Genomic DNA, 25,637 nt, shown 5'->3' on the forward strand with positions numbered 1-25,637 from the left:
CCACATCTCCATTTACAAAATGTGTCCTTTTCGTGCCACAATAATGGAGCAAAATTCACCCCATAGACAGGAAAAGCAAGGAACACGTTGAAAAGAAGCAAACCTATGAAGACAACGGCCATTAAAGTGATAAAGTTAATAACGAGAGCGTCAAGAAGAAGCCAAATTGAGGGGGGGTCTTACAACACATCCTCCCTTTAGCGCAGCGACTAAAGGGTGATAAATGTGCCAGAATCACATGACAGAAAACCTGGTTATTGATTGTTGGAGGTGATTCTATGACAATCAAGGCAGAAAAGCTCTTAAAGGCTGCAGAAGAGCAAAGACTGGGGTGAAGGTTCACCTTCCTGCAGGAAAACCAGCATCTAAGAAGATCAAAGGCCTCATCTGATGTCAGGACGGCCTAGTCAAAGTCAAACCTGAATCTGATGCAAAGATTGAAAATTAATGACAGAGCGACAAGAATGGGCGAGAGTCTCAGTAAACGTAAATAAGACAATCCTGGAATGTAAATTGAATTTAAATAGTTTAAAAAATATATCAGCTGTCCTCCATTTCTCTAATGTTGGCTGTTCTTATAAAAAACATTTAAGACGTGATGAAACATGATAAAATGTGAGGGAAAATGAATACTTTGTTTAAAGCCACAGAGGAAGCCTGTTGGAAAACTCTCTTTAAATCCATCCAATAATAAAAGGGTGGATCTAAAAAAAGAGCCGAACTTCCTGTTGTGGACGTTCCGCTGCTGGAGACGGACGACGCTCTGCAGGAATCCGCCTTCATCCTCGTTCTCTGTCTTAGAGCCTTAAACTAAACCATGACATAATGCTTCAAATAGTGTCGTCATAAACAGCTGAATATAAAACACACCACGTGAACTGCTGTCAGAGAAAGATTAAAAAACGTAGAAATGAAACCAGGTAAGGATCCTAAGGCCTGTTTGAAGTTGGCAGCTCGTAATAAAGTTTCCTCTTTCATGTGGAGGAACTTCCTGTTCGTAAATGCAGGCCTGTTTCCAGACCGCGACGCAAACCCTCCACATACGAGACGTCAGCTCTGAGGAACGCCCCCCTCAGCCGTCAGGTTTAGGACCGCTTCCTGTTTGTCCTTCATCCGCTGCTCTCCTCCGCGTTGCTACTGGAAGTTTTGTGTTGTTTATTTCAGAAAGGATTCCTTAAAAGTGTTTTGGTTCTCTGTCAGGTCAGCGGGCCGGCTGTCGGCTGGGAGCGCGCCGCCGTCCCGGACCTCATGTGCTCTTGTCTCTCTGGTTGCAGTTGTTGTCTGTGCTGCAGAGGTGGCGCTGCTCGCCCTGCGCCGCCTCCTTCTGCGGGCCGTCCTCCTTCGGCTGCCGGCGCCTCGATTTGACGGGCAGGACCAGAACCACCAGGAGACACAGCAGGTGCAGGCAGAAGTACCACGAGCTGCAACGACACATTAAAACCCTGCAGTTTTAGACACTTAAAGTAGATATTAATATTTGTAATAACCAATAATTACTGATACCATATGTTATACATTCCCTAAGCTTTGGACCCCCCGCAGAGCTGACTGCCCCTCTGCTTCAGTTAAAACACCCACAATCCTTTGCTGCACCCCAACAAACGACTGATACAATATATCTACATAATACCAGCTTCAGCTTTTCAGTGCGTAGGTAATCAAGTTACTCTTTAGTTACCTCTAAGGCATTACATTATTCATAATCTAACGCAGAGGGTTACAAAAATCCATTAATCAATCAACGCTGATGCTGATTGGCTGATTGGAGCTGAGATGGACGCATGCAGGAAGACGGCGCAGAGCCAACGATACGACAGAAGTAGAATGAAGTCGAAGGATAAACGTTTCAGTGATTTGGTCATTTTGTATGGAGTGGATTTTGATGCGTTATTGTTGCAAATAAAGAAAACATTTTTGACTTGGAAATTATAAGGGCAAAAAAAATCTAATTCAAAAATTTGTCAGGGTTTGGTTGAGGTTTTTAGTTAGAGGGGAGTTTTGTAGATTTAATGAGATCGCTCACAGGCGAATGGGGCAGGAATCCAAAAGCCCAACATAAAAGTACAGAAAAACCAGAACCATATGAAGGCATGAAGTATCTTGGGATTAGACTCAGTAGGGATTTAGAAATGTTACCGTCACTCCATTTTAATCCGGTTCTTTCAAAAATTAAAACAAGCTTTGAAAAATGGGAAAAGATAAAGCTGACGTTATGGGGTAAGATTAATATCAGTTTAACTATGTGCTTATGATGCTTCCTATTACAATCCCACCCGATATTTTTAAAAGGTATGAAAATTTGATAAAGCAATTTTTGTGGGGAGGTAAAAGACCGAGAATAAAACTAGAAAAATTGTATGCCCCTAAAGATAAGGGTGGTCTAGGACTTCCGGATCCAAAGCTCTACTGTTTGTCATCTGAGATGGCTAAATTAGTTAAGCATTGGGAAGGTGAGAACGGACAGGACTGGTTACATTTTGAAAGGGATATTTGCTCGCCGTTTGACCCAAAACACAAATTATCTCAAAGCAACGACACAACAAACCCAGTTTATGTTCATTCTTGTAAAGTTTGGTCAAAGATACATAAATTGTTAAAGCTTCCACATCAACTAGAGGAATATGCGTCTCTCTGGAATAATCCTGCTATATGTATTGGTCAAACACCTGTGTTTTGGAGGCAGTGGCATTCACACGGTATATGCACCATTGGTGATTTGTATAAAGACGGGAAATTCATGACCTTTAACGAACTTACTCATACATTTAATTTGGAAGGCAGAGCAAATTTTTGGAAATATCTACAGATGAGACACTGTGTTACCTCAAAGTTTAAAAAGATTGCAGGAAATGAGATATTGAACTATATTAGGTTGCCTCGTGACCGTCACTCTACCTCACAATTTTATAAGCTGATAAGTTATGATTTAAGTGGTGAATCGTCAAATATCAAACTTTTATGGCAGAAAGATCTGTTAATAGAGTATACAAAAGAAAAATGGTTGAGTGTTTTGTCAGACAGTGGTAAATATGTGAAGGAGGCCAGAAGTAAATTTATACAGTATAAGGTTCTACACAGATATTATCATACGCCTACTAGGCTACATGCAATGAAAATAATGTCAGACAATATGTGTTGGAAATGTAAGAAAGAGGTGGGCACATATATGCATTGTTTTTGGGACTGCTCTCTGGTTTCATCGTTTTGGACTAAAGTCTTGGAAACTCTGGGAGCATGGCTTGGTTCAGAGATCCCTCAGACTCCAGAATTGTGCTTACTGGGAGACAGATCTCAAACGCCGAACACCCCAAAAGGAGCTTTTACAGTTGTGGTGGTCGGTCTGGTGACAGCCTGTAGGATCATCTTAAGACATTGGAAGACTACAAAACGTCCCGAGCTAAATGAGTGGATTAAATCAATGACGACCACAGCTTCCTATGAAACCATGCTCTACAACATTGAATGGAACAAGAACATGGAATGGAAAAGTTTCTGGGACTCTGTGAAAAGGACTACGGCTTCTGTGTAATTTGGTTGGATAAAGCTTCTTGTTTTTCCTGGACTAACTTTTTCCCAGATACTATAAGTTTTTGAATTATCACTGTGACATGCATATGTACAGCTGTACCCTGATGGGAGGGGTGGGGGGGTGCACCAGCCTTTTTTTTTTTTCTTCTGTTTTTTCTGTTCATTACTGTTCATGTTCGTATTTTATTTGACAATATGCAAGAAATCAATAAAAATTTGAATTACAAAAAAAAAGAAAAACCAGAAACATAGAGACATCAGGGAAAACATGCTTGAGGAGCCAGGGAAAGACGAGGAACCAGGAACTGAGGAACTGTACAGGGAGAGTATATATGGGAGACTGAACAAAGACAGAACTAATGAGCTGATTGGGAGCAGGTGTGAACAGAGGATCCTAGAAGGAGCTAGGGAAAAGGAGACCAACACAAGGAGGCAACAGAGGGCAACAAAGGCTACGTTCACACTGCAGCCTGAAGTGACCCAAATCCGATTTTTTTGCCCATATGCGACCTGGATCTGATCTTTTCATTTGTTTACATTTTGACATGCTGCTATATCTGTTTTAATTTTGCTTTGCTGCTCGCTGTGTCCATAAAATGATCTTGGTGGTTGAATTTTGGAGAATCTAAGCTTTCTGATAATGGCTAAAATTTCTACATTGGTAAACATTTTACTGGTGAAATTTTCAACAAAATGTCTCCTTTGCTCGTCACAATAATGGAGCAAATTTCACTCCATATATAAATCAGTTAAACAGAGCTCTAATCTAAAGAAGCTTCTCCCATCAATTCAACACTGAGGTACGTGCTGCTCTTTATTTTCTGTCTTATAGAGTATTTTTCTGTTAGTTTTTTCTCACACAGAAATACTGGGATTAAACGGTGGAAGAAGCTGAAGATGTGAAGGAACCAGAGAGGATGTGGATCAACCGAGCCCAGCGAGGACAGAGTCTGGGTTTAATCCATGAATCAAATTAAATAAACTAAAGATGTCGTTCTCAAAGCTGCAGCACCAGAACATTAATTTATCACACAGTGGAGACATGGATGGAAAAACACTAAGTGGGTCACAGAGAAATGCAGACATATGACTTCAAACTGTATGAGTTATAATCTGCTATTAATAAAACAATCTTTAATCTTTATCAACCCAAAGGCCTATAAACTATTTAATATCTCTGTTCTTAAATTGTTTCATTTTCTTCGACAAAATGTTTGTCTTCAGTTTTTTTTTAGAGCTTTATAAACAAGTCAGACGAGTTTAGATGCAAATAATAATTTACTTTCTGCTATATTTCCACCATTGCCTGAGTAAACTGCAGAGGGAGCAAATAAAGGCTGTCGTTAACGAGCCTAATCGTTCGCTAACGAGTTAAACTCGAGTTAAACTCGTTAACGATCTGTTCTTTATGTCGCCACAGCGACCGGCTCAGTTTAATTTCCTCCTCGTCGATGAAAGACTCGGACTATTAGACGAATGAACTCCTCGTCTGAAATCCGACTAACTTGGTTTATTTGTGTGTTAAGCATGTGACTAAAACTATTTACCAACAGACTGAGATAATTAACATTTGAAGTCAGAAAAGACAGTTCAGTGGTTAATATCTGATAGCTAATAGCTAGTCTAATATCTATCTTTAGATCAGTTTTTGTAGTTTATCATATCAGGACAGTGAAATAAAAGCAGCATTTTCTTGTAAAAAGTATATTTGCACTTCATTTGAGAAGGTAAGTGAAATGATGTACCAATGGAACGGGATTTATTTTTACTTAAAATAATTCAAAGAAACCATTTCAGTTATCATATAAAGGGCAGAATTTGAAAATCATCTTTTTTAGGGATCAAAATACTCATTTATTGGCAGATCATTTACTTACCTGCTCAAATGAAGGGAAGTTATGTTATTTCAAGACGTTTTTGCTCATTTCTAGATCAGTTTTTGCAGGTTGCACTGATTCTAAGCTTACCCTTTTTTTTTTTCTGACACACTTAATCCCATGGGGACCCCAAAAGGGGTCATGAGGGGTGCTGGTGTCTATCTCCAGCTGTCTACGGGTGAGAGGCGGGGTCCACCCTGGACAGGTCTCCAGTCCATCGCAGGGCAACACAGAGACAAACAGGACAAACATCCATTCACGCACACACTCTAAGGAGAATTTAGAGAAGCTAATTAACCTAACAGTCCTGTTTTTGGACTGTGGGAAGAAGCCAGAGTACCCAGAGAGAACCCACGCATGCAAGGGAGAACATGCAAACTCCATGCAGAAAGACCCCGGTCTGGGAATCAAACCCGTGAGCAGCCCTCTAAGCTCATCATTAAACGGAAACATACCAAATAAGCCAATTTTTCCTTAAATAATTGTATTTTCCCTTAATTTTTCAGCTTTGTGGGGGGTCAAGTCAATTCACCATTAAAATAAGACGATTTATGTTTAAAATAAGAAAATAATTATTACTATCTTACGCATTATCCTATCTTATAAAGTGAATAATATTTAATTATCTTAGTTTAGGGGAGAAGTAATAATGTGATTGACAGCTCATATTAAAGGCTGATGCAGCCCTTTTAAGACATTCTAACCTGTTTTAGATCAGTTTTTGCAGCAGGGTCTGAGCTGCTTAACAAGCAACACGTACCTGTAGAATTTGAGCGAAGGTCCCACAGCGAGTAAAACAAACGGCACCACGGTGTAACTGATGGCGATCTGCGTGCAGGCCCACGTGATGACGTCGTAGACGCGCTTGTGCAGGTCGGAGGCCAAAAAGTATGGCCTGATGTTGTGCCGTACCTACAGGACGGGAGCACATTTTAAAACTTTTTGATCAAACTGAAGCAAAGAGGCTAAACGACCCAGTTTTACTAATCCAAACGTCTTCCCCTCATTACAGTAACATCTTCCGATTGTTTTGCCTTTTATTCATCCTAGGATCCCTTCAGATGTCTGCCTGAGCATATATGTACAGAAAGCATCATTAGTTTTTATGCAATAACTGGGTCAGCCTCCTCTGACATTTTAATGACTCAGGCTTAGGAGATATCAATGCTAATGGACCCGTATTCAAAACAGAGGTTAAAGTGGTTCATTATCAGGCTACTCTCCATTAGCTGATTCTGTTTGTGTTTTCTTTTCTTGCATCAGCTGCTGTAAACCTAAAGAGCTCTCATGCTAACAGAATAAAGCTTCTATAAAAGTGAATCCATTATCTAAAAAGGCCTCTCACTTCCTATAAGTGGAGAAAATGATAATTGTGGTTACAGATTATCTCTTAGATTTAAAGATGCACGCTCACTTTATATTCCTCTAAAAATAAAAAAAGCCCTAAAATCATTTCTATCTTAGCTAAATGAGGTTAAAAAGACCAAAAGTTTGTCATAATAGTGTTTAGATCCTTATTGAGTTTAAATAGAGTCACAACAGCTGACATAGACAGACATGGCGCCATCTGCTGGCAGTACTAAGGAAAGACAGTTGGTGAAAACAGGCAGCTACTTAATAGAGAATCAATCAATCTATCTATCTATAATATTTATATTTTTATCACTAATCTCAGTATTAATGAAGATAGAAAATCACCTATTCCATTGGGAAACACTTACTAACCTGCTCAAAATGGAAAAATATATTTATTTTAAGAAAAAAAGGACTTATTTCTATATTAATTTTTGCAGTGCTGGAAAAACAATGTAACGATCTAACAAATTAAACACACTGCAATATATAATATATGACGAGATATAGGTTTATTTTTTTCTGGATTTGGGAAATGAAGTACAACAATTTAACAATAGAAAAAGATTATTTACATTTAAAATAAAAAAACAACAATTCCATTATCATAGTTGAAGTGTATAACATCCAATCATCTTATTTTAAGGATAATAATTCCTATTCCCTCGATAGATCGTCCTATTAAAAGCAAATCCACTTATTTAACAAAATATTTATCAATTTTCTATTCTTTTTTGCAGCCTTCCAGTAAAACTAATTTAAGGTCTGGCTAAAGCATGATGGACTGCAGACGTTTTCTGAGGTCTGGTTTACGTTCAGAAAAGCTATTTCTAGCTGCTCTGCTGCAAAGAAGCGGTGCTGAAGATGGAAGGTCATCTGTACTCACCGCTCGGGCGGCCATGGTCATCCCGATGCCGGTGATGAAGGTCAGGTAGTAGCCGGGGTAGACGCCGTGCCACATGGCTGACAGCAGGAAGGTGGCGGCCGTGGGGTTGACGGGACACCGCTCGTAGCAGACTCTACGGAAACCCATCGAGGCACATAATCAGGGCTCCGTTAAAAACCAGTTGATCAGAGCTCAGAAACACTTCTGCTCAGAGGTTCATCCACCATGAAGACGAGGAGAAACCTCCTCTTAGTTTCTATATTTTAATGATTATTTGAACTTTTCTTGTTTCAGGGGGAAGCTATGAGGTAAATTTAAACTGACTGCAGGTTTTTCTAATCCACACAAGATCGAAATTATAACAGGCTCCGATGTTTACTTACACCTCAGCAGTATTCGGTTAAATGGACAAAGAGTATGTCACGACTTGAGCTCTTTTGGTCGCCATCAATGAGCTTCTGGGATCATTCTGGATGGATATCTGACCCCCTCTATGATCAGAAATCATCTGATTTCAGGTTTTCAGGCTTTGAACTTCACTTTCAGCCGGGATGAGGTTGATTCATTGTTTTAAGAAAAACTAACATCCAGTTATTTCAATGTTTAAACCAATCTGCTGCCTGTTTGAGTTGGAGAAAATGAAGCGAGTCGTCATTAGTGCACTTAGCAAAATAGCTCCATGGCATGATACTACCTCTACCGTGTTTAACAGTCTGTAACATAATTGGAAGACGGAATACTTCTAACCAGAGAAGCCATTTTAGGATGATCGGTGTTCCTGTTAAAAAGGCTAAAAAGGAAGCGGCGCTAGTAAATTATGGACCGTTACCTGGTGCTTTTGTGGTTTCTAACTGAATCTCCTCTCCTTGGTTTAGAGTCTGTTATTAAATATTCCAACTGAATCATGTTTCAGAAAATAGAAATAAAGCCATTTTAGGGGAAGACCAGCTGCCGTACACTGCAAAAACTGAAGAACAAGTATTTTTTCCTTGAAATGAGCAAATAAGAAAAACAATGGAATCATTGATTTGTGTCATAAATAAGAAACAAACAGACCCACATGTATAATATATATTATCTAATTTAAAGGGCCAGAATACTAACTTCATCGGCAGATCATCTCATTTAACAGGTAGAATTAAAGCCTAATAAAATTATTTTAAGAAAGTTTTACTTACGTTTAGATCTTTTTTTGCAGTGTCTGATATCTGAACTGCAAAAATGAAACTAGAATGAGGTAAAACTTTCTTTAAAGGTTTATTTCTATTTCTACTCAGAGAGAGTGAAATGATACACTGCAAAAATGATCTAGAAAGAAGTAAAAATCTCTTAATTTCATGGTATTTACCATTAATTTGAGTAGGTAAATGAGAAAGTTTGCTAATGGAATGAGATTTTTTACTCTTTAAATAAGATAAGTAGATAATATGCACTTGAAATAGACAATGCAATTGTGTTTTTCTTCTTTTAAATGTAAATTGTATTTTTCCATTGGCAAAGTGTCTTACTTACCTCCTCAAATAAAGAAAAAATGAACTTATTTTAAGAAAAAAATGACTTATTTAGGTTTAGATTTTTTGCAGTGTATGCTTAACTTTACACTGGAAACTTAAAAGTATGAGTCAGACAGTTTCTATATAAAACATTTATAAATCTCTTAAAAAAAATAAAAAATTTCCCTTAATACGAGCTGGTAAATAAGATGATCTGCCAAAGAAATGAGTATCTTTCCTTTAAAATAAGATCATTTGATTAACTTACGAACTTAAAACAAGATGCTGGAGTTGTTTTTTCTTCTTTTAAAGGCAAATCTCATTCTATTGGCTTAAATCATGGGGGACTACATTTATTATTTTTTTTTTAATCAAGATATTTATGTTTTATTTTTGTGATAAGGGATAAGACTGTATGTATATGATGTAAAAATAAGCAAAAATCTTCTAAAAAATCGTAAATTTAGATAATCTCCAAATGGACTAAGCATTTTTGCCCTTAAGCTGATTAGATATTATGAACGTAAAATGAGATAAAAGAGTCGTTTTTTTTCTTACGTCGATGTAACTAATCTTATCCATTAGCAAATCATCAGACTTGTCTGCTTAAAACAAGGTAATCTACACTTCTTTCAATGGACTAACGACACTGTTATCCTATTTCAAGTGCAGGATATACAGTTAGTTGATTTTAAGGGCTAAAATTCTCCTTCCATTTTCAGGTCCTCTAACTTACCTGATCAAATTAAGGATACATTTATTTTAAGAAGTTAGATCAGTTTCTGCAGCGTAAGGATAATCTATGGTCTGAAAGGTCATGTCAAACATTTTAGACCAGTTCAACAAAATCTGGGGAAAAAACATGTAATCTAGGTAAGTAATTTTATTTTAAATTAAGTGCATTTGTCTTTGAATTGAGGAGGTAAACGACACATTTTGCTAATAGAAAAAGACAGTTTACATTTAAAAAAGGAAAACACAATTGCATTGTCTTATTTCAAGTGCATTTTATCTAAATATCTTATTTTAAGAGTAAAAATACTCATTCCATTGGCAAACTATCTGGTTTATCTACTCAAATTAAGGGTAAATACACATAATTTAAGACATTTTTACTTATTTCTAGATTGTTTTTTCAGTATGGAACAAAAGATCCAGCAAGAATAGTTTGAAGAAAAAAAAAACCATGATGACCACAAAAAAATATGACTTTATGGTGCAGCTTGACAAGATGTAATCGTTTAGGCATTGCTCTGAGTAGATCTATATGTCTATTCCATAATTTGACCCTGTGTTGAAGACAGGACACTGTAAAAACCATCTAAAAATGAGAACATATGCCTTAAATTAAGTGTATTTACCATTAATTTGAGTAAGTAAATGGGATAATTTGCCAATGGAATTAGTATTTTTAGTCTTAAAATAAGATAATTAGATAATATGCACTTGAAATAAGNTAAATTAAGTGTATTTACCATTAATTTGAGTAAGTAAATGGGATAATTTGCCAATGGAATTAGTATTTTTAGTCTTAAAATAAGATAATTAGATAATATGCACTTGAAATAAGACAATGCAATTGTGTTGTCTTATTTTAAATGTTAATTGTCTTGTTCCATTAGCAAAGTGTCTCAATTACCTCCTCAATTCGAGAAAAAAAAAAATGCACTTATTGCAAGAATAAACGACTTATGTAGATTTCTATTTTTTGCAGTGGAAACCCTTAAAACAGTCACAATTGAGTGGTTTTTTATAAAATCATCCCAACCTGAAAAAGGTAAAAGTTCAAATGCATCATTAAAAAACAAAAATCCAAACTGAACCTGAGATTCCTGCAGCTGAGAGCCGGTCGACATCCGACCAGAGCTGTTACCTTTTGAGCCACTGAGCCGTTTGGATGTTCCAGTTGTCTAGAAAGAGCTTGAAACTTGTGGCAAACTGAAATGAAACGCAGATTAAACAAAACGTCATGAATTAGGTGAGAAAAAAGAAAAACCTTTATGTGGCGTATTAAAAAAAGAGACGTCAGACCTCAATATCCAGTATTCTGAGGTTTGAAATGAGGTCCCACCGCGGGGAGCCGTCGGTGTCGTAACCGTTGAAGCCAAATCCAGCCGCGTTATTTATGGCATCGGCTGCAGGAGTCAGATAAAACAGACAGTAAGAGGAAACACAGGCGTACAGGGCTGACTGTATGGATTCACACAGGCTGCAGTTCTCGTATGGACACTAGATGGCAATGTTGCATCAGGAAAACACTATTACAGAATTTATTTTTGTTCATTTAAAGACTGGATCTCATCAGTCATCTACGAATAAACAAACCTTCTAAATCTACAGACCATCAGGGAGTTTGTCTAGCTGATGGGTGCAGACGTACCAAAATAAAAGCAGGGGGGGGCTACTGGTGGTATTGTGAGGAAGGCTGCAGGGCCCAGTTCAGACCCCACAGACTGTCACTCTGGCTCCCTGAACAAGACCCTAATCTGCCCCCCAGGCGCTGCAAGCTGCTCCCTAATAACGCTAGCTAAATACAAATGACCCATTTTGTTGTAATGAACATTTTTAATAGCTGATCAAGTTGAATAACAACATGCAGGAACCTCAGAAAGAGGGAAAAAAATCCCACCAGGCTCTAAGTGTGTGGACAGATTTATTCACACACCCCCTCAAAACACAAATGGTGGAAAAAAAAATAAACTGAACATAAAATAAACTTTTCATTAAAAGTACTTTGTTAGAAAGCTAAGCGCTAACATTAGCGCTAAGGCTGAGAGACTCTTGTTATGAACCCTTCAGTCATTATTTAACACATCCAGGTTAAAAAACAGCCAAGAAAACTAGAATACAAACAATATTCTTCTCCAGCGTTCAGTTTCAGACGCTGGTTTCCAATCAAAACATCTATTTGAAAGCACTACTGTAAAAAGCATCGACTTCCTGTATCAGCCACATGAAAGTATTACAGCTGCTATTTACCGCACGTGTTTATGAATGAGGATGTGTGAGTAGAAATGACACAGAAGGGTTTCTGCTGATAGAAACACAGACTACAGAGCAGGAAATGTGTTTAAAGGACGACTCACCCCAAAATAACCCCTTTTTTTTTTCATTAAAACAATGGTTTAAATAGATGTTTTATAGAACTGTTGACATTTCCCATGAATTATTCTGACAATTTATTGGACATTTGTTAAATACCTGTCAGTCCAATATTTTTTTTATTATCTAATTTTAAATTAAAATTGAAAATATTTTGAAATATATCAATATATATTTTTTAAATGCGCAAGATAAATATTTTATATTTAATGACGAGTAAAGCATTATTGCCTTTTTCGGCGGATTGGTGACGTCATTTCCGCGTAAAAATTTTTGCCCACTAACTCTCGTTAAAAGTCGTCCATGCGCAGCAGCTCCTTTGCAATAGAAACATATAGGAGGGTTTAGGCCGCGGCTAAGCTGCCACCTGAGGTGGCAGGAAGTGGATTTGCAGGTGATTGACAGGTCGAGTCAAGGGAGTAACAGACGCATTGTAGAGAGAGAGACAGAGAGAGAGAAATGGTTCAAGAAATGTCTTTTTCTAGGACCTGGTTTAGCTCCAAGGCTAGGCTAACTGCATGTAGGGAGGCTAACACTTTATCTTGCTTTCGCTGCCTCCTTTTTCAGACGTCGGGATCTGAGCCAGCATGGATAAAGGCAGCTAGGACTGATTTAAATCAAATTAGAAAAGTCAAAGAAAAATGAACAATATGGAATTCACAGGGACAATAATAGAATCTAGTTTCCTTTTTCTAGATGTTTGCTAATTTGCATAGTTGCTCTTAAATAAACACATTCTCAGAAAATAAATAGTTTTTATATATCAAAAAAATATAAAGCTGATTAATATCTTCATTATTAAACTGGCAGATTATTTTTTTTAGGTTTGTGAAACACTATTGGAGCATGCAGAACACAGATTCATCTTCACAAAGCCTCGCAACATTTATAGACAAAAACTAAACCTGTAGATTAATTTTTTTAAAGTGTTTTTATAAATATATTGGTGTCATAACTCGGTATACGTTTGATTGGTTTTTGGTTTACGTCTAATTTAATTTTAAAGCCGCCCCTGCAGAAAACTCCACCAGCCGCCATTTCTAATTACTTCCCCCTAGACACCACAAAACAGCTAGACATAACACGTAGTAATCTTGTAATCTCACCAAGAGTCCACACGAAGTAGTACTTTGGCCTCAGAGCGAGCATTGCCAGGTAAAGGTAGACGACCTGCAGGTAGAAGGGCGTGGACTTGACAAAGTGGTCGTCTATGGAGTAGTGCACGGGGAGCAGCCTGTAGAGCGACAGGTAGGTGGCCAGAGAGATGGCGCACGTGAACAGCTTGGACACCACTGCATGCTGGGAGGGGATGGGAAAAAAGGCAATAAAAAAAACCTTATTTGATTATGAAACATTACAAGCTGTTATGCTGGAAAGGGCATATGAAATTTGATGCCTCTCCCTCAGTTAGATGGAGAGTTTTACCCATTTACTGGTTGTTTATCTTAGATTATCTTTGTGTAAAAGAGTTTCTTGTGTTCATGATAAACTGACAAAATGATTTATAGTTAGTACGTGACCAAAAATTTTTTTTTTATTTGATTAATTCTCAACACCAAGGATGTTTCTCTTTAAAGATCCAAAGAATCAGTTTAAAATAATGAATATGTTACTGTAGGCAGGGGCGGATTTAGGAAATTTGGGGCCCAAGGCAAAAACAGGCAGGGGGGCCTCTGAATGGAGAAGACGACACATAAAATAAAGATAGAGAAATGTTAATAGAATAGACATCCATTATCTGTTCTAGGTTTTGTCCCTCTCTTCTTGTCCCTTTTCCGCTCCATGTTTTCTTTCTTTCTGTCCCTTTTTCTTTTCATATGGGCAATGTGCTTAGCTGACTTTTCATGCTGTCTCCAAAGGAATGAAAGATTTTTTGCAATCACTAAGCCCACTTAGCTGATTGCTCCTTACTGTGTTTCCAAATCTGTTCTTCATTTTTCATTTGGATGAAATAATAGCTGCATGAATCATGACAGCAGACAAGATAGAGGAGAGCAGGAGGCGGGGTTACCAATCTACTCGCTCTGGAGAGCAGAGTTCGCTCCAGTAGCAGAAAAAAGTCGCTAGGCGCTTTTTTGTAATAAAGCGCTAGAAGGTTCTGAAAAGTCGCTAAATATAGTGACTAAAGCGCTAAACTGGCAGCACTGCTCTTCCTGCCATTTTTTATTCAAACCTTTCTGCACACGTGCAGCAAATGGACTGATCCAATCTGGTGGACACTGAAGGGGGGGCCCTAAGACAAACTTCATATTATACGCGTTCTGATGACATTTTAACGAAAGGATTTTTATCAAAAACAAAAATAATGTTCACAAATAGGTAACAGCTGTATTTACCATACATGTAAACAGAGTTTTATGGGCAACTGCCTAGTATTGCCTAATGGTATGTCTGACCCTGACTATAGGGACGCAGTAAGAAATCAGCTGTTCATTGAATTAAAAGCAAAGCAAAATGATAATACATAAAGACATAACAAATCTTTGTTACAAATTAAATTTCTATAATGCGTCCGGATCTAATGAGCTTATATCTATATTTCAAGCCATCGAGCCATTTTAAAAGACCTAAAAAGTTATCCTGAATTATCCTGCCATAATGCAAGAGCACATAATTTCAATTTGAGAAAAGAATTTCATCTTCTTGCACTCAAAACTTATAATGCTCACACTCAAAACATGCTATTAAAAAAGCTATTAAAATAAGAAGCTGAAAAACAACAATCAGGAAAACAAAAAAAGGAAATAATAACTAATGAAAAGTCACTTAATTTCTGCTGGAGGCAGAATTAGCATCTGCCCTGACTAGCAAACTTTATTATTTTTTTGTGACGAGCAACTCTGAGGCGGGAGTTTTCTGTTCACATCACGTCACGTCTGAAAATGGATAGCTTTTAAATTAAAAAGCCATTTTATTGTCGGTAAGGTTTATCACAGGCACACTCAGTAGAGTTAGACAAGCGCACCCTTTCCGAGGCTGTCGTTCTATTGGCTGGAAAGGTTGCTAGGCGACGATCCGACTGCAATCTGAGAGGGCAAAAAAATCCGCAAGCAGAGCCTACAGGTTTGCGAGCGTAACTGAGACTTGAGCAGAGCGCGGTTTGTGCGCGAAGAGAAGGAGGCAAGCGAGAGGAGAAAATATCTGTGCAAGAAGCATTAAATCTGAGAGAAGAAACAAAGATTTGAGAGAGAAGAGAAAATATTTAAGAGAGAGCGCATGTTTTGAGTGTGAGCATTATAAGTTTTGAGTGTAAGAAGATTAAATTCTTTTCTGAAATTGAAAATATGTGCTCTTGCATTATGGCAGGATAATTCTCCCATAAAAAAGCTACTAAACGCTCTCCGTTTAACAAAAACAAAAAACAGAAATTAAAAATCAGACAAAAAAATCTAATTACTTTCAGTTTATTATAAAAAAATTATCTAGAAATAACTAAAAATGTCCTAAATGAAGTGTATTTATCCTCATTTTGAGTAGGTAAATCAGATGCTGTGGCAATGGAATGAGTATTTTTACTCTTAAAATAAGATAATTGGATAATATGCACTAGAAATAAGACGACATAATTGTTTCTTCTTATTTTAAATGTAAATTTTCTTGTTCCATTGACAATACAAGAAAAAATGACTTATTTTGAATGAACTTTTTTGCAGTGCAAACTTAAAAATAACTGAATTAACTCAAAGATTTTTTTCAGGTAATTGCTTTAGTTTCACAACAATAAAAATCTGAATTGCGTGTTTTTACTTAAAGCTTCTCTAAATCATTTCCTTATAACCGAAGTGAGCAGAGTAATGATGAGAGCAGGGATGTACCTTCGGCGAAGGTTCGCTCTGCTTGACCTTTCCGTTCTCCTTGCCGTTGGCGTTCTCCTGGTGCCGCCGCTGGTAGGACGTCCCTTCGATGAACGCCATGTAGTCGTTGTAGGAGCAGGTGGGGCCGGCCAGGATGCCCATGAAGTTGCAGTTGTAGCTCAGGTACTCCAGCAAGCTGGGCATCCGGCTGTGGAGGTCAGAATCAGAAATACTTTAATAATCCCAGAGGGAAATTACTTTTGTTACACGCTCCAGTTACAGTTTTATATAATATATACACACATCCAACTATTCAATGTAATAAAGATTAAAAAAAATAAGAATAAAAATATAAGATGGTCAGGGAAGATTATTTCCAGGAAAAAACACTGTTTAGTTAATGAGTTGAGAAAATATGGCGGAGGCTGAAGTTTCTGTCTGGTTCATTGTTTTGGGTTTTCAAGATAACCAAAATAATAGAAAATAAGAAATTAAGTGCTATTTTCTTTTTATCTTCCCATTTATTTTATTTAATTTTTTTGTTTTAAACTGTTTATTAGTGTTTCTCACAGTTGTTTACATCCACAATGTACATGACCACATCACATTCAACACAACATACACTGGAAAAATTTTTTTTAACCTCAATAAGTCATTTTTTCTTAAAATAAGTGCATTTTTTCCTTGAATTTAGGAGGTAAGTGTGAAACTTTGCCAATGGAACAAGACCGTTTCATTTGAGATAAGAAAAAACTATTCCATTGTCTTATTTCTAGTGCATACTATTTAACTATCTTATTTTAATAGTAGAAATACTTAATCCATTGGCAAATCATCGTATTTATCTACTCAAATTAAGAGTAAATACACTTCATTTAAGAAATGCTGACTTATTTCTAGATTGTTTTTGCAGTGTAACATAACATAAATCCTTTGCTTGCACTGGAAAAAAATCGAAATCCAGATAAGTCATTTTCTCTTAAACTAAGTGCACTTGTTCTTGGATTAAATTTATCTTATTAAATTTACATTACCTAACTATTTTATTTTAAGAGTAGAACTATTCATTCTATTGGCAAATCATCTTATTCATCTGCTCAAATTAAGGGTAAATACACTTAATTTAAGAAATGTTTACTTATTTTTAGATTGTTTTTCCAGTGTGGGAGCCTTTTCTCTATTTCACCTTTGTCCCATCTGGTTTATCTAGTTCTTTAATTTTGTTGCTCTCTTTTGTCTCTTTCGTCCACTTTTCTTCCATTTGAGTTTTCTGACGTCTTAAACGATGTGTCAGTTTTTCCATAAAGTAGATTTCTTCTAGTATTCCAGTCCTTTGTTCCTGATAAGGGGGGGTCAGCCTTTCTCCATTTTCTCCTAATTGCTTTCTTACCAGCTATTAACATTATCTTAATAAGATATCTCTTCTTCACCCTTACTTTGGAATTGTTAAAATTGCAAAGATATAGAACCACACAACTCATAGGAGCATCATATCAGAGAATCTTCTTCAGTTTCATGTATATTTTTCCTAAATTGAACAATTTTTGGACAGTTCGTAAATACGTGAGAATGATCGGAGCTCATTGAGCCACAATTATGGCAAAAACCCTTATATCTGTTGTCCTTATATCTATTCTTGACTTTAGGCGTGATGAAAAATCGAATTAGATTTTTCCATGTGAACTCCCTCCATATCGGTGAATTGGTGGATGTCTGACGCGTTTTCCACATATCCAGTTAATCTTCATCTGAAATTTTTATGTTTATCTTTCCATTTTTTAAAGCTTGAAGGTCCCAGCGAAGCCTAATCCCATCAGCACTAAAAATCTATTATCAGTACACTGGAAAAAATCAAAATCTAGATAAGTTTTTTTTTCTTAGTGCATTTGTTTTTGTATTGAGGAGGTAGGTGAGACACTTTGCCAATGGAACAAAACAATTTACATTTAGAATAAGGGGAAAAAATTACATTGTCTTACTTTAAGTGCATATTATCTAATAATTTTATATTAAAACGTTTTAATTCCATTGGAAAATCCTCTTATTTACCTGCTCAAATTAAGGGTAAATACACTTAATTTAAGAACTTTTTTACTTATTTCTAGATTGTTTTTGCAGTGTAAGAATGTTGACGATGTATTCACTTTTCTTGCTTAAATCGATCGTGAAATTTGATCTTGTAATACTAAAACTACAAAGTTTAATGAAGCTCGGTCAGATTGTACATAACTAATCTGTGAAGATCCATCTTTAAGTTTTCCCCTTAGATTCCCCATCTGGACTTTGACTAGGCCGTCCTGTACACAGACTGTGTGTTTTCAGGGTTGTTGTCCCACTAGAAGGACAATCTGCACTATGTTAATTAAGATCAGCTGCATTTCATCTCCATCAGAGAAGATTTAAGACCATTTGTTAAGCAGGAGGGATGGATGGGGGATTACAGGCATTCCCACATTATGATTCACTCCAGAGCAGCCGGTGTCTTTGGTTTCCTAGATACGGAGAGCTTAACTGACAGAGAGAAAGCGAGCAGGAGGGGACGTGATCATTCCCAAAGCAGACAGCGAAAACAGCTCCGTTAAAATACCATCAGAGCTGCAGTTTGCCGCTCTAACGAGCAGCAAACCTGTTTATTCAACCCTGAAGCATTAAAACATACCTGAATCACGTACCTGATAGCTAGGTATTTCTGACTGGGAGTCAGCTGGCCTTCCCTGCACTTCGACAAACCTGCGTGGAGAAACAGAGACGCTTTAAATACAATGCACGAACATCAGCATGATGCACGGCAGGGAGGGGAATCAGGTTTTGAGGTCAAAGAGTTCAGGTTTTAGAGGCCTGAAAGTTCCCTTCAAGCAGAGGTTGCTGCTTTAAAGGAGACCTGCAGGTGTTGAATTCAGGAAAAAGCTGTGTGAAAAACGACACGCTTCACTAATCCAACGACTACGTTCACCAGAGAAAAAAAAATGCAAAGTGAGCAATAAAAAAATAAATCCAAAACATTAAAGAAGTATACGGTAGTTTGGGCTCTTTACTGTTTAACTGCATCATGATTTAACACATTGAAGGCTTGTTTATTGAGAGGACATAAGTTTCCCTTCTTTATGAAAGCCATCATCACAGCTAGTTTAGGCCTCTTTGTGCTCAAACCGCTGCCAACAGCAGACAGAGGAAGGCAAAGAGGGCACCCTTGATCGTAAATCCATTACATAACCACGCCTGCGCTCTGTTTCTGCTCCACTGGTTCACTCTTGATCTGCTCTTTCACTTCTGTCACAACTGGCACCTTGGCATCTAGAGGTGCACACACACATGCCGAGGAGCAGAAAGTGTCTTACCGTCACGGATCTCAAAGGCCATGCTGGTGATCTTCTGCGTTATAACCATCATGGGCCTGAAAGCCAAAGAGATAATAAGAACATTAACTGAACTATTCTACAGCATTTCATCGTATTAGACTTAGTGAAAACGGAAAATGAGAGGAATCCTCACTTTTCTGCATATAAGAACAAAAACATCAATATCTATGCGACACAAAGTAATGCGACTTTGTTAGGAAGTAAAGCTTCAATCCCTTAAGCCCAGAGGGTCTGAGGAGCAAATTATGCCTGATATTACATGTGAATTTAAGCAAGTAAACCTCCCAAACTATAAACTGGAAATACAGTTTGTATTTGTATGACAGAAAGGCATTGAGGAATATTTTTCAGGTGGAACCATTATTTTAAATGTCACCATTTCTGATTTATAGGTGATTAAAGAAAAAAAAAAGGAAAAAAAAATTATTTCTTTCTGAAATAAATCCTGCAAAACACCATGAAAACCCATTTTAAACTCTGGATGAAGCATCAGATTTTATAGATCCACATCTTGACTGTAAGTCATGCGAATTTGGACTGAATAAGTTAAAGCATATTTATTCCACAAAGGTTTTATTGGGCAGTGTGCGAGGTGGAAATGTGATTTTGGCAAAATGCCCAAAATGCAAAAATGCATTTTTCTAGTCATGAAAGGGAATCAAGCCAGAAAAATAAGCTGATATACATTATTAGAGACCTTCTGCATAAGAAATAGCCTTTTGTCCTAAACTTTTGCTGTTGGTGAATTAAAATTTAACAAAAATATCAACAAACTGAATAGAAAATAAGAATACTTTTTTTTTTCTTAAGATAAACGCATATTTTCTTGAATTGAGGAGTTAAGTGTGAAACTTTGCCAATGGAACAAGACAATTTTCATTTAAAAGAAAAAAAACAATTGCATTGTCTTATTTCAAGTGCATATTATCTAACTATCTTATTTTAAGAGTAGAAATACTTATTCCAAATTATCTAATTCATCTACTCAAATTAAGGGTGAAGATGTTGACTTAATTCTAGATTGTTTTTCCAGTGTAACCGAACAAGCTTATGTAACATATGCCGGTTATCACCTGAAATGGACCTTTCCATGGCCTTGGAGAGGTCTGAGCCTCTAGTTTCCAATAATGGCGGCCATTAGGGGGTGTGGCTAAAAATGAACACCTGCTGTTGCGTTACTCCCGCAGAGTTTTTAAATCTCATTTTATTTGTTTACACAGCTATAAAACAAAAAGCACTTGTGAAAAAAAATAATTTTGAAACACGTTTTAGATATTTTAAAGCCCCGTTTGAAAGGCGTGTGGATCAAACACTGTGTGACTGAGTTTTGGCCATTTCTACGAATAGAGAAAAATGAGCAGCTGTCAGTTAGCCTCATTTTTACTAAAATAAGTATTTTTTTTTTTAAAGCTTCTAATCAACTGAGCTCTGTTGTTTTTTTCCAGGATCACTCTCTCCGCTGAAGAAAAAATTCCCACAGCATGACGCTGCCACCACCGAACTTACTACCTATTAAACCAGGCTTTCAGTGCGATATGATCTCTGACTGGATGACGATATAAGCTGCCTTTTCCCTTCCGTTCTTTATTTCCTCTCAGTTCCTTCATCACTCTGTGACCTTTAGCCTTTGGGCCTGATGTTAGCATTCGTCAGACTGATCAAATGTCACATTAGCATGAACGATGCAAGCTCACCACACTCTGACAATATTGGTCAACAAGCTTAGTCCAACCTAGAAGCTATTCCCTGACCTGCCTGCCTGCTGAGGCTGTTTGCTCTGAAGAAACTCAAACTTTTGGAGAAAAGCTGCATTTCTATTAAAGTGAGCTCACGCACTAAAGGTGAACAGTCTTGTTATATGACTTTTTCAAATTTATACCCCAGTAGCTCGCTCTGGTATCATGTCAGTGTATTATTTATTATCCTTCTGTTACACCCTTTGTTTTTGCTTATAAAGCCTTTCAAATTATATTTGCAATAACAACAGCAGTACAATACTGCACAGATAAGACTGAGCAGTGCTGGGAATACAGTATGAACACAGTGTTCAGTGAAGCAGGAGCTAAGCTGATGAATATGTGAGTAAACGTCCTTATTGACGCTGATACTACTGATAGCAATCCTGTAATACGCTCTGGAGTCTAAGTAGTAGTTTTCTGCCTGAATCCAGCAGACAAGTCAAGATCAGAGTCAGTTCATGACTCAACAACAATTAACTTACTGGGAAATTTTAGAGCCTTTTATTTTGCATGAAAGGTTTTTTGCATATACATTTATTAGTTATTTAATTTTAAAATTGACTTGGATTTGTTAGGAACAGAAATGTTATTTTTCCTTGATGCTCTGACAGGACTGGGAAAAATTGACTAGAACAGGTGTGTTCCAAAACATTTTTACCTGCAGACCCCAAAAATAACAATGCAACCGGCTGGAGACGAGACCCTCTAAACATGCATAGGATTACTTGTATAAATACAAGTGAAGTAATAGTATTTGTTTTCAAATTTACGTTTAAAAATAACAATCTTGTTTCTAAATTCACAGTTTTAAAAGTGTTCGTAATTATTCAATGGCTCATTTTAATATTTAATGTTATATATAATATCTAAAATCAAGTTTTAGATGAATAAATGTAACATCTACTTATTTTATGACATATTTATTTATTTCATGAGGATCACATCGCAGCGAGTGCAAGAACCATCGACCCAATCGTGGAGTCTTAGCTTTACGGTGGAGGATCGGACTGGTAATCTGTGATTTCAGGGTGCGAGGGCTGGCCCTCCTTCAATCATACCGGCCCCAACACTTCCTCTCCGGCTGAAGCTCCTACCTGTGACAGTAAATAACTCCCTAAATGATGCATGCAGTATATATAGCCCTTCCCTGTCATGCTCATCCTTGTGACGGTTAGCATATGGTTTAATTTCCTAGTTCTTCAAACTATAAAATCCTAGCAACACACTAAATTATAATAAAACTAAAATATTTTCTTTAAACCAAACCACAAAGTTCCTCTTATATTTGGCGAATTTATGTTAAAATATTTTGCAAAAATATGTTGCGTTGCATGATGGGTTTTGCTTCTAAAGGCTAACGTTTCCCGTCTTACATGCATTGTTGCCAAGTTGGGATGTTTCCCAATCTGGCAGTTTAGGACGACCGTCTATGGGTGAAAAATGTTTCTCTTTAGATTTATGGCCTAACAGATCAACAGACTTTGGCTCAAATTGGGCGACATTTCGTATATCCAGGCAGTTTATGAACATTTTTTGGGCTGGAAGACGTGAGTCAGTGACATGTGGCCACCCTGCTGAAGTCGCTGCGGCGTCTGTTTTAAAAACCAAAGCATTATAGAAGTCTTGCTGATGGTTGTCATGTGATGCTTGAAGATAAATCGTTTAATCCACAATGTGTATGCAGGACGGTCAGGCTCTATTAAGTAGCTTCCTCAATCGCCACCATCCAGCTTTCTGTTTCGGTAGTACTGCCAGCAGATGGCGCCACATCTGTTCATTTCTACACATTACATCTAGTGCTGGAAATCTGTTTAGGCTCATAAAGGCCTGTCTAAACACTCTCAGCATGGATGTTTGGTGAATATTTCCTCATTTAACCGTGATCAAATGGTTTATGGTCTATTTTGTACAGACAGATGATGGTATTATGCCCCTTTAAGATGAAAATGCAGTGTGTGCATAGTCGCCCTGCAAATATGAAGGCGTTCAACTTTCTTTATTGGTGTCAGAGTAAAGGGGTCGGATAAAAAGAACACTGCAGAGGTTTTAAATAATGCATTTTGTTTAGTTTTGATGCAAACATTTAAAATGCATGTATTTTAATGCAAAAAAATTTAATATTTTAAAATTTGTTTTCTACAGGAAAGGATTCATTTTAAAACAGATTCCCAATTTGCACTTTTAAACATAATTTTTGCTAAAAGCACTGCACTATCTTTATTTTGCTTTGTTTTGCAATGCTATCATGAACCTAATGGGCTCAGATAGCAATTAGTGTCTTAATAACAGTAACAGCCCCAGCTGTACCAGTAAGCCTACAATGGGAAGTTCCCTCCCGGATAATTACATCCTAGTTTGAACTTCCTATCTTCCTTCCTTCTATTCTTCCTCCTTTTTCCCCTCCGACTCTTCCACAACCCACATGTGCGTTAGTCATCTCTCGTCTCTCTCAGAGCAGGAGAAGTTGCGGCCTGGTTTTAAATTTGCAAGCTCGGCTTCTCTATGCCTGGATCCACCCATTATAACTGGCCAAATGGTTTGACATTTTTGGAGGCAAACAGATGGACGGCCAGCGCAGCTGAAGGAGTGAGATCTCTGCCGTCACAGAGGCAGGATGGGTTTGTGTTACGCTGCTTAGCGACCGGCCACCCCCCCCCACCCTGCAGCATGTCTGCTGAAATGACCAGACAGCGTGGAGGAGCTGAAGCAGCGTCCTACTGTGGACATGCCTGACACCCCACTGACTAAAAACACTTATTATATTCCATTGAAAGTTTTATGTATGTCCCAGTGGTGTTGGAGAAGCTTACCCTGTGAAATCTGCAGAGTACATGCCGTAGTCAAAAACGTAGACTCTTGTGATCTGACACAGGATCAGATAACCCAGGGTGACGATAAAGCAGTACCTGCACAGACAAGGAGAGAAGCAACAGAGACATATTTAGTTTTTACACTTTTAGCTGCTTCACTTTGGTCCAAATCTGCTGATTTTGGCAACTTTCAACTTTTCTGGTGGTTCGGCTTGTATTCACCAAACACTGTGTTTATGGGTCAGATGTGTCCCGGATAGGAGACCAAAAGGTAAATACAGGAAGAGGATTTTGAATTCCAATCCAGTAGGAAACATTTTGAATAAAATCGGATCATTATCGGAGTTCTGGGGAATATTTCAAGGGAAATTATTTGAGAACATAGATTTTTTTTGTTTGGTTGCGTTTCGTTGTGTCCCATCAGATGAATATGGACATGGATGAATATTGACCATTGGCTGGACCAGGATGCAGGCCTGATAGAAGTGTGATGCTGAGGATGAAGAGCCTGAGACCCTCTGCGGTCTTGGTTCTGTTAAGTTTTATTTTGAGTATTCAGTTTCACTTTGTTCCATGTTTTTCTTTGTTTCCTAGTTTTATTGGTTCAATTCATATTTTGTTGTGTTTTCTGGACATATTTGAGTTCTTAGCTTTTTCTTAGTTGCCCTCTTGTGTTGGTCTCCCTTCCCCTAGCTCCCTTCTAGAATCCTCTGTTCACACCTGCTCCCAATCAGCTCATTAGTCCTGTCTTTGTTCAGTCTCCCATATATACTCTTCCTGTGCAGTTCCTCAGTGCTGGTTCCTCGTCTTTTCCTGGTTCTCCACGGGGGTGTTTCCCATGAAGTTGTTTGGTTTTTGGTTCCATGTATTTTATTCTTTGGTTTTTGGATTTCAGTTGTTCAATTAAATCGCCAAGAACTCAACTCTGCCTCCGCGCCTCTGTATTTGGGTCCTCTAAACCTCAACCAAACCCTGACAACCCCTGTTTCTCTTTTACTGTGCCTTTCCAGGTCACACAGGGGAAACAACGACCACATTCCTCCAACTCTGATCAAAGGTTGAGTACGGCTGCTTCAAAGCGTGTCTTCTCTAAAAATGGAGCGCAATATGCTGGTGAAGATTCTCAGTCATCCGGCTCATAGTCATTCCAAAAAAACAATCCACTGGACTTTGTTTCCCAGTTTGAAAGCCTTTCGCTTCTAATCCAGTAAGTTTTTCCAATTCATAATTTTTGAATTTAACATTTTGAATTCAATAAGCTTCCTGGATGGAAACAGAGGGTGTGGAAAGGCAATAACCAATGTATACTGAGGGGTGGCCGAAAGCGGACAGGCGCCCGAACCTCAGGGGTAATCTACACTGTTCCAACAGGAAAATAAACAACCACAACATCCATATTTTCTAAATAAAGACCAAATTTGCTTTCCTACAGCCTTTTCTAACAAATATACGCATATATATATATAAACATCCATCTTGTTTAAATTAAAGGTGCAGTGGACAAAATTTGTTTGAGTTCTGGGGTGAACATCTAATTCATTGTCATTACTGACATATTTTTATCAATAATTGTTCTGCAAAGAATTCATACTTACATGTGCTAATTGCTACGTTCAATGGGTCACTCATTATTAAAGTAATTATCTCTGATTTCACTAAAGACTCATGGATGACTTACGGAGACATAATTTTCTCT

The 25,637-nt window shown here is 37.5% G+C and overlaps 1 protein-coding gene across 1 annotated transcript in view; it reads right to left on the minus strand.

Annotated features, from left to right (window-relative positions):
• Positions 1–25,637, minus strand: part of mboat2 (membrane bound O-acyltransferase domain containing 2) — a 44,540-nt gene continuing 18,903 nt past the window's right edge. The window contains exons 3-12 of the mRNA XM_015374638.1: positions 23,942–24,037; positions 19,372–19,427; positions 18,706–18,763; positions 16,055–16,241; positions 13,346–13,538; positions 11,169–11,272; positions 11,011–11,075; positions 7,645–7,777; positions 6,166–6,317; positions 1–1,421 (exon numbers count right to left, since the gene is read on the minus strand). Of these exons, the coding sequence (XP_015230124.1) occupies positions 1,247–1,421; positions 6,166–6,317; positions 7,645–7,777; positions 11,011–11,075; positions 11,169–11,272; positions 13,346–13,538; positions 16,055–16,241; positions 18,706–18,763; positions 19,372–19,427; positions 23,942–24,037 (1,219 nt within the window). The 3' untranslated portion in view covers positions 1–1,246. The remainder of the gene's footprint in view (positions 1,422–6,165; positions 6,318–7,644; positions 7,778–11,010; positions 11,076–11,168; positions 11,273–13,345; positions 13,539–16,054; positions 16,242–18,705; positions 18,764–19,371; positions 19,428–23,941; positions 24,038–25,637) is intronic.

This window comes from Cyprinodon variegatus, unplaced genomic scaffold (assembly GCF_000732505.1).
Source record: "Cyprinodon variegatus isolate N-32 unplaced genomic scaffold, C_variegatus-1.0 Scaffold107, whole genome shotgun sequence".
Lineage (NCBI taxonomy): Eukaryota > Metazoa > Chordata > Actinopteri > Cyprinodontiformes > Cyprinodontidae > Cyprinodon > Cyprinodon variegatus.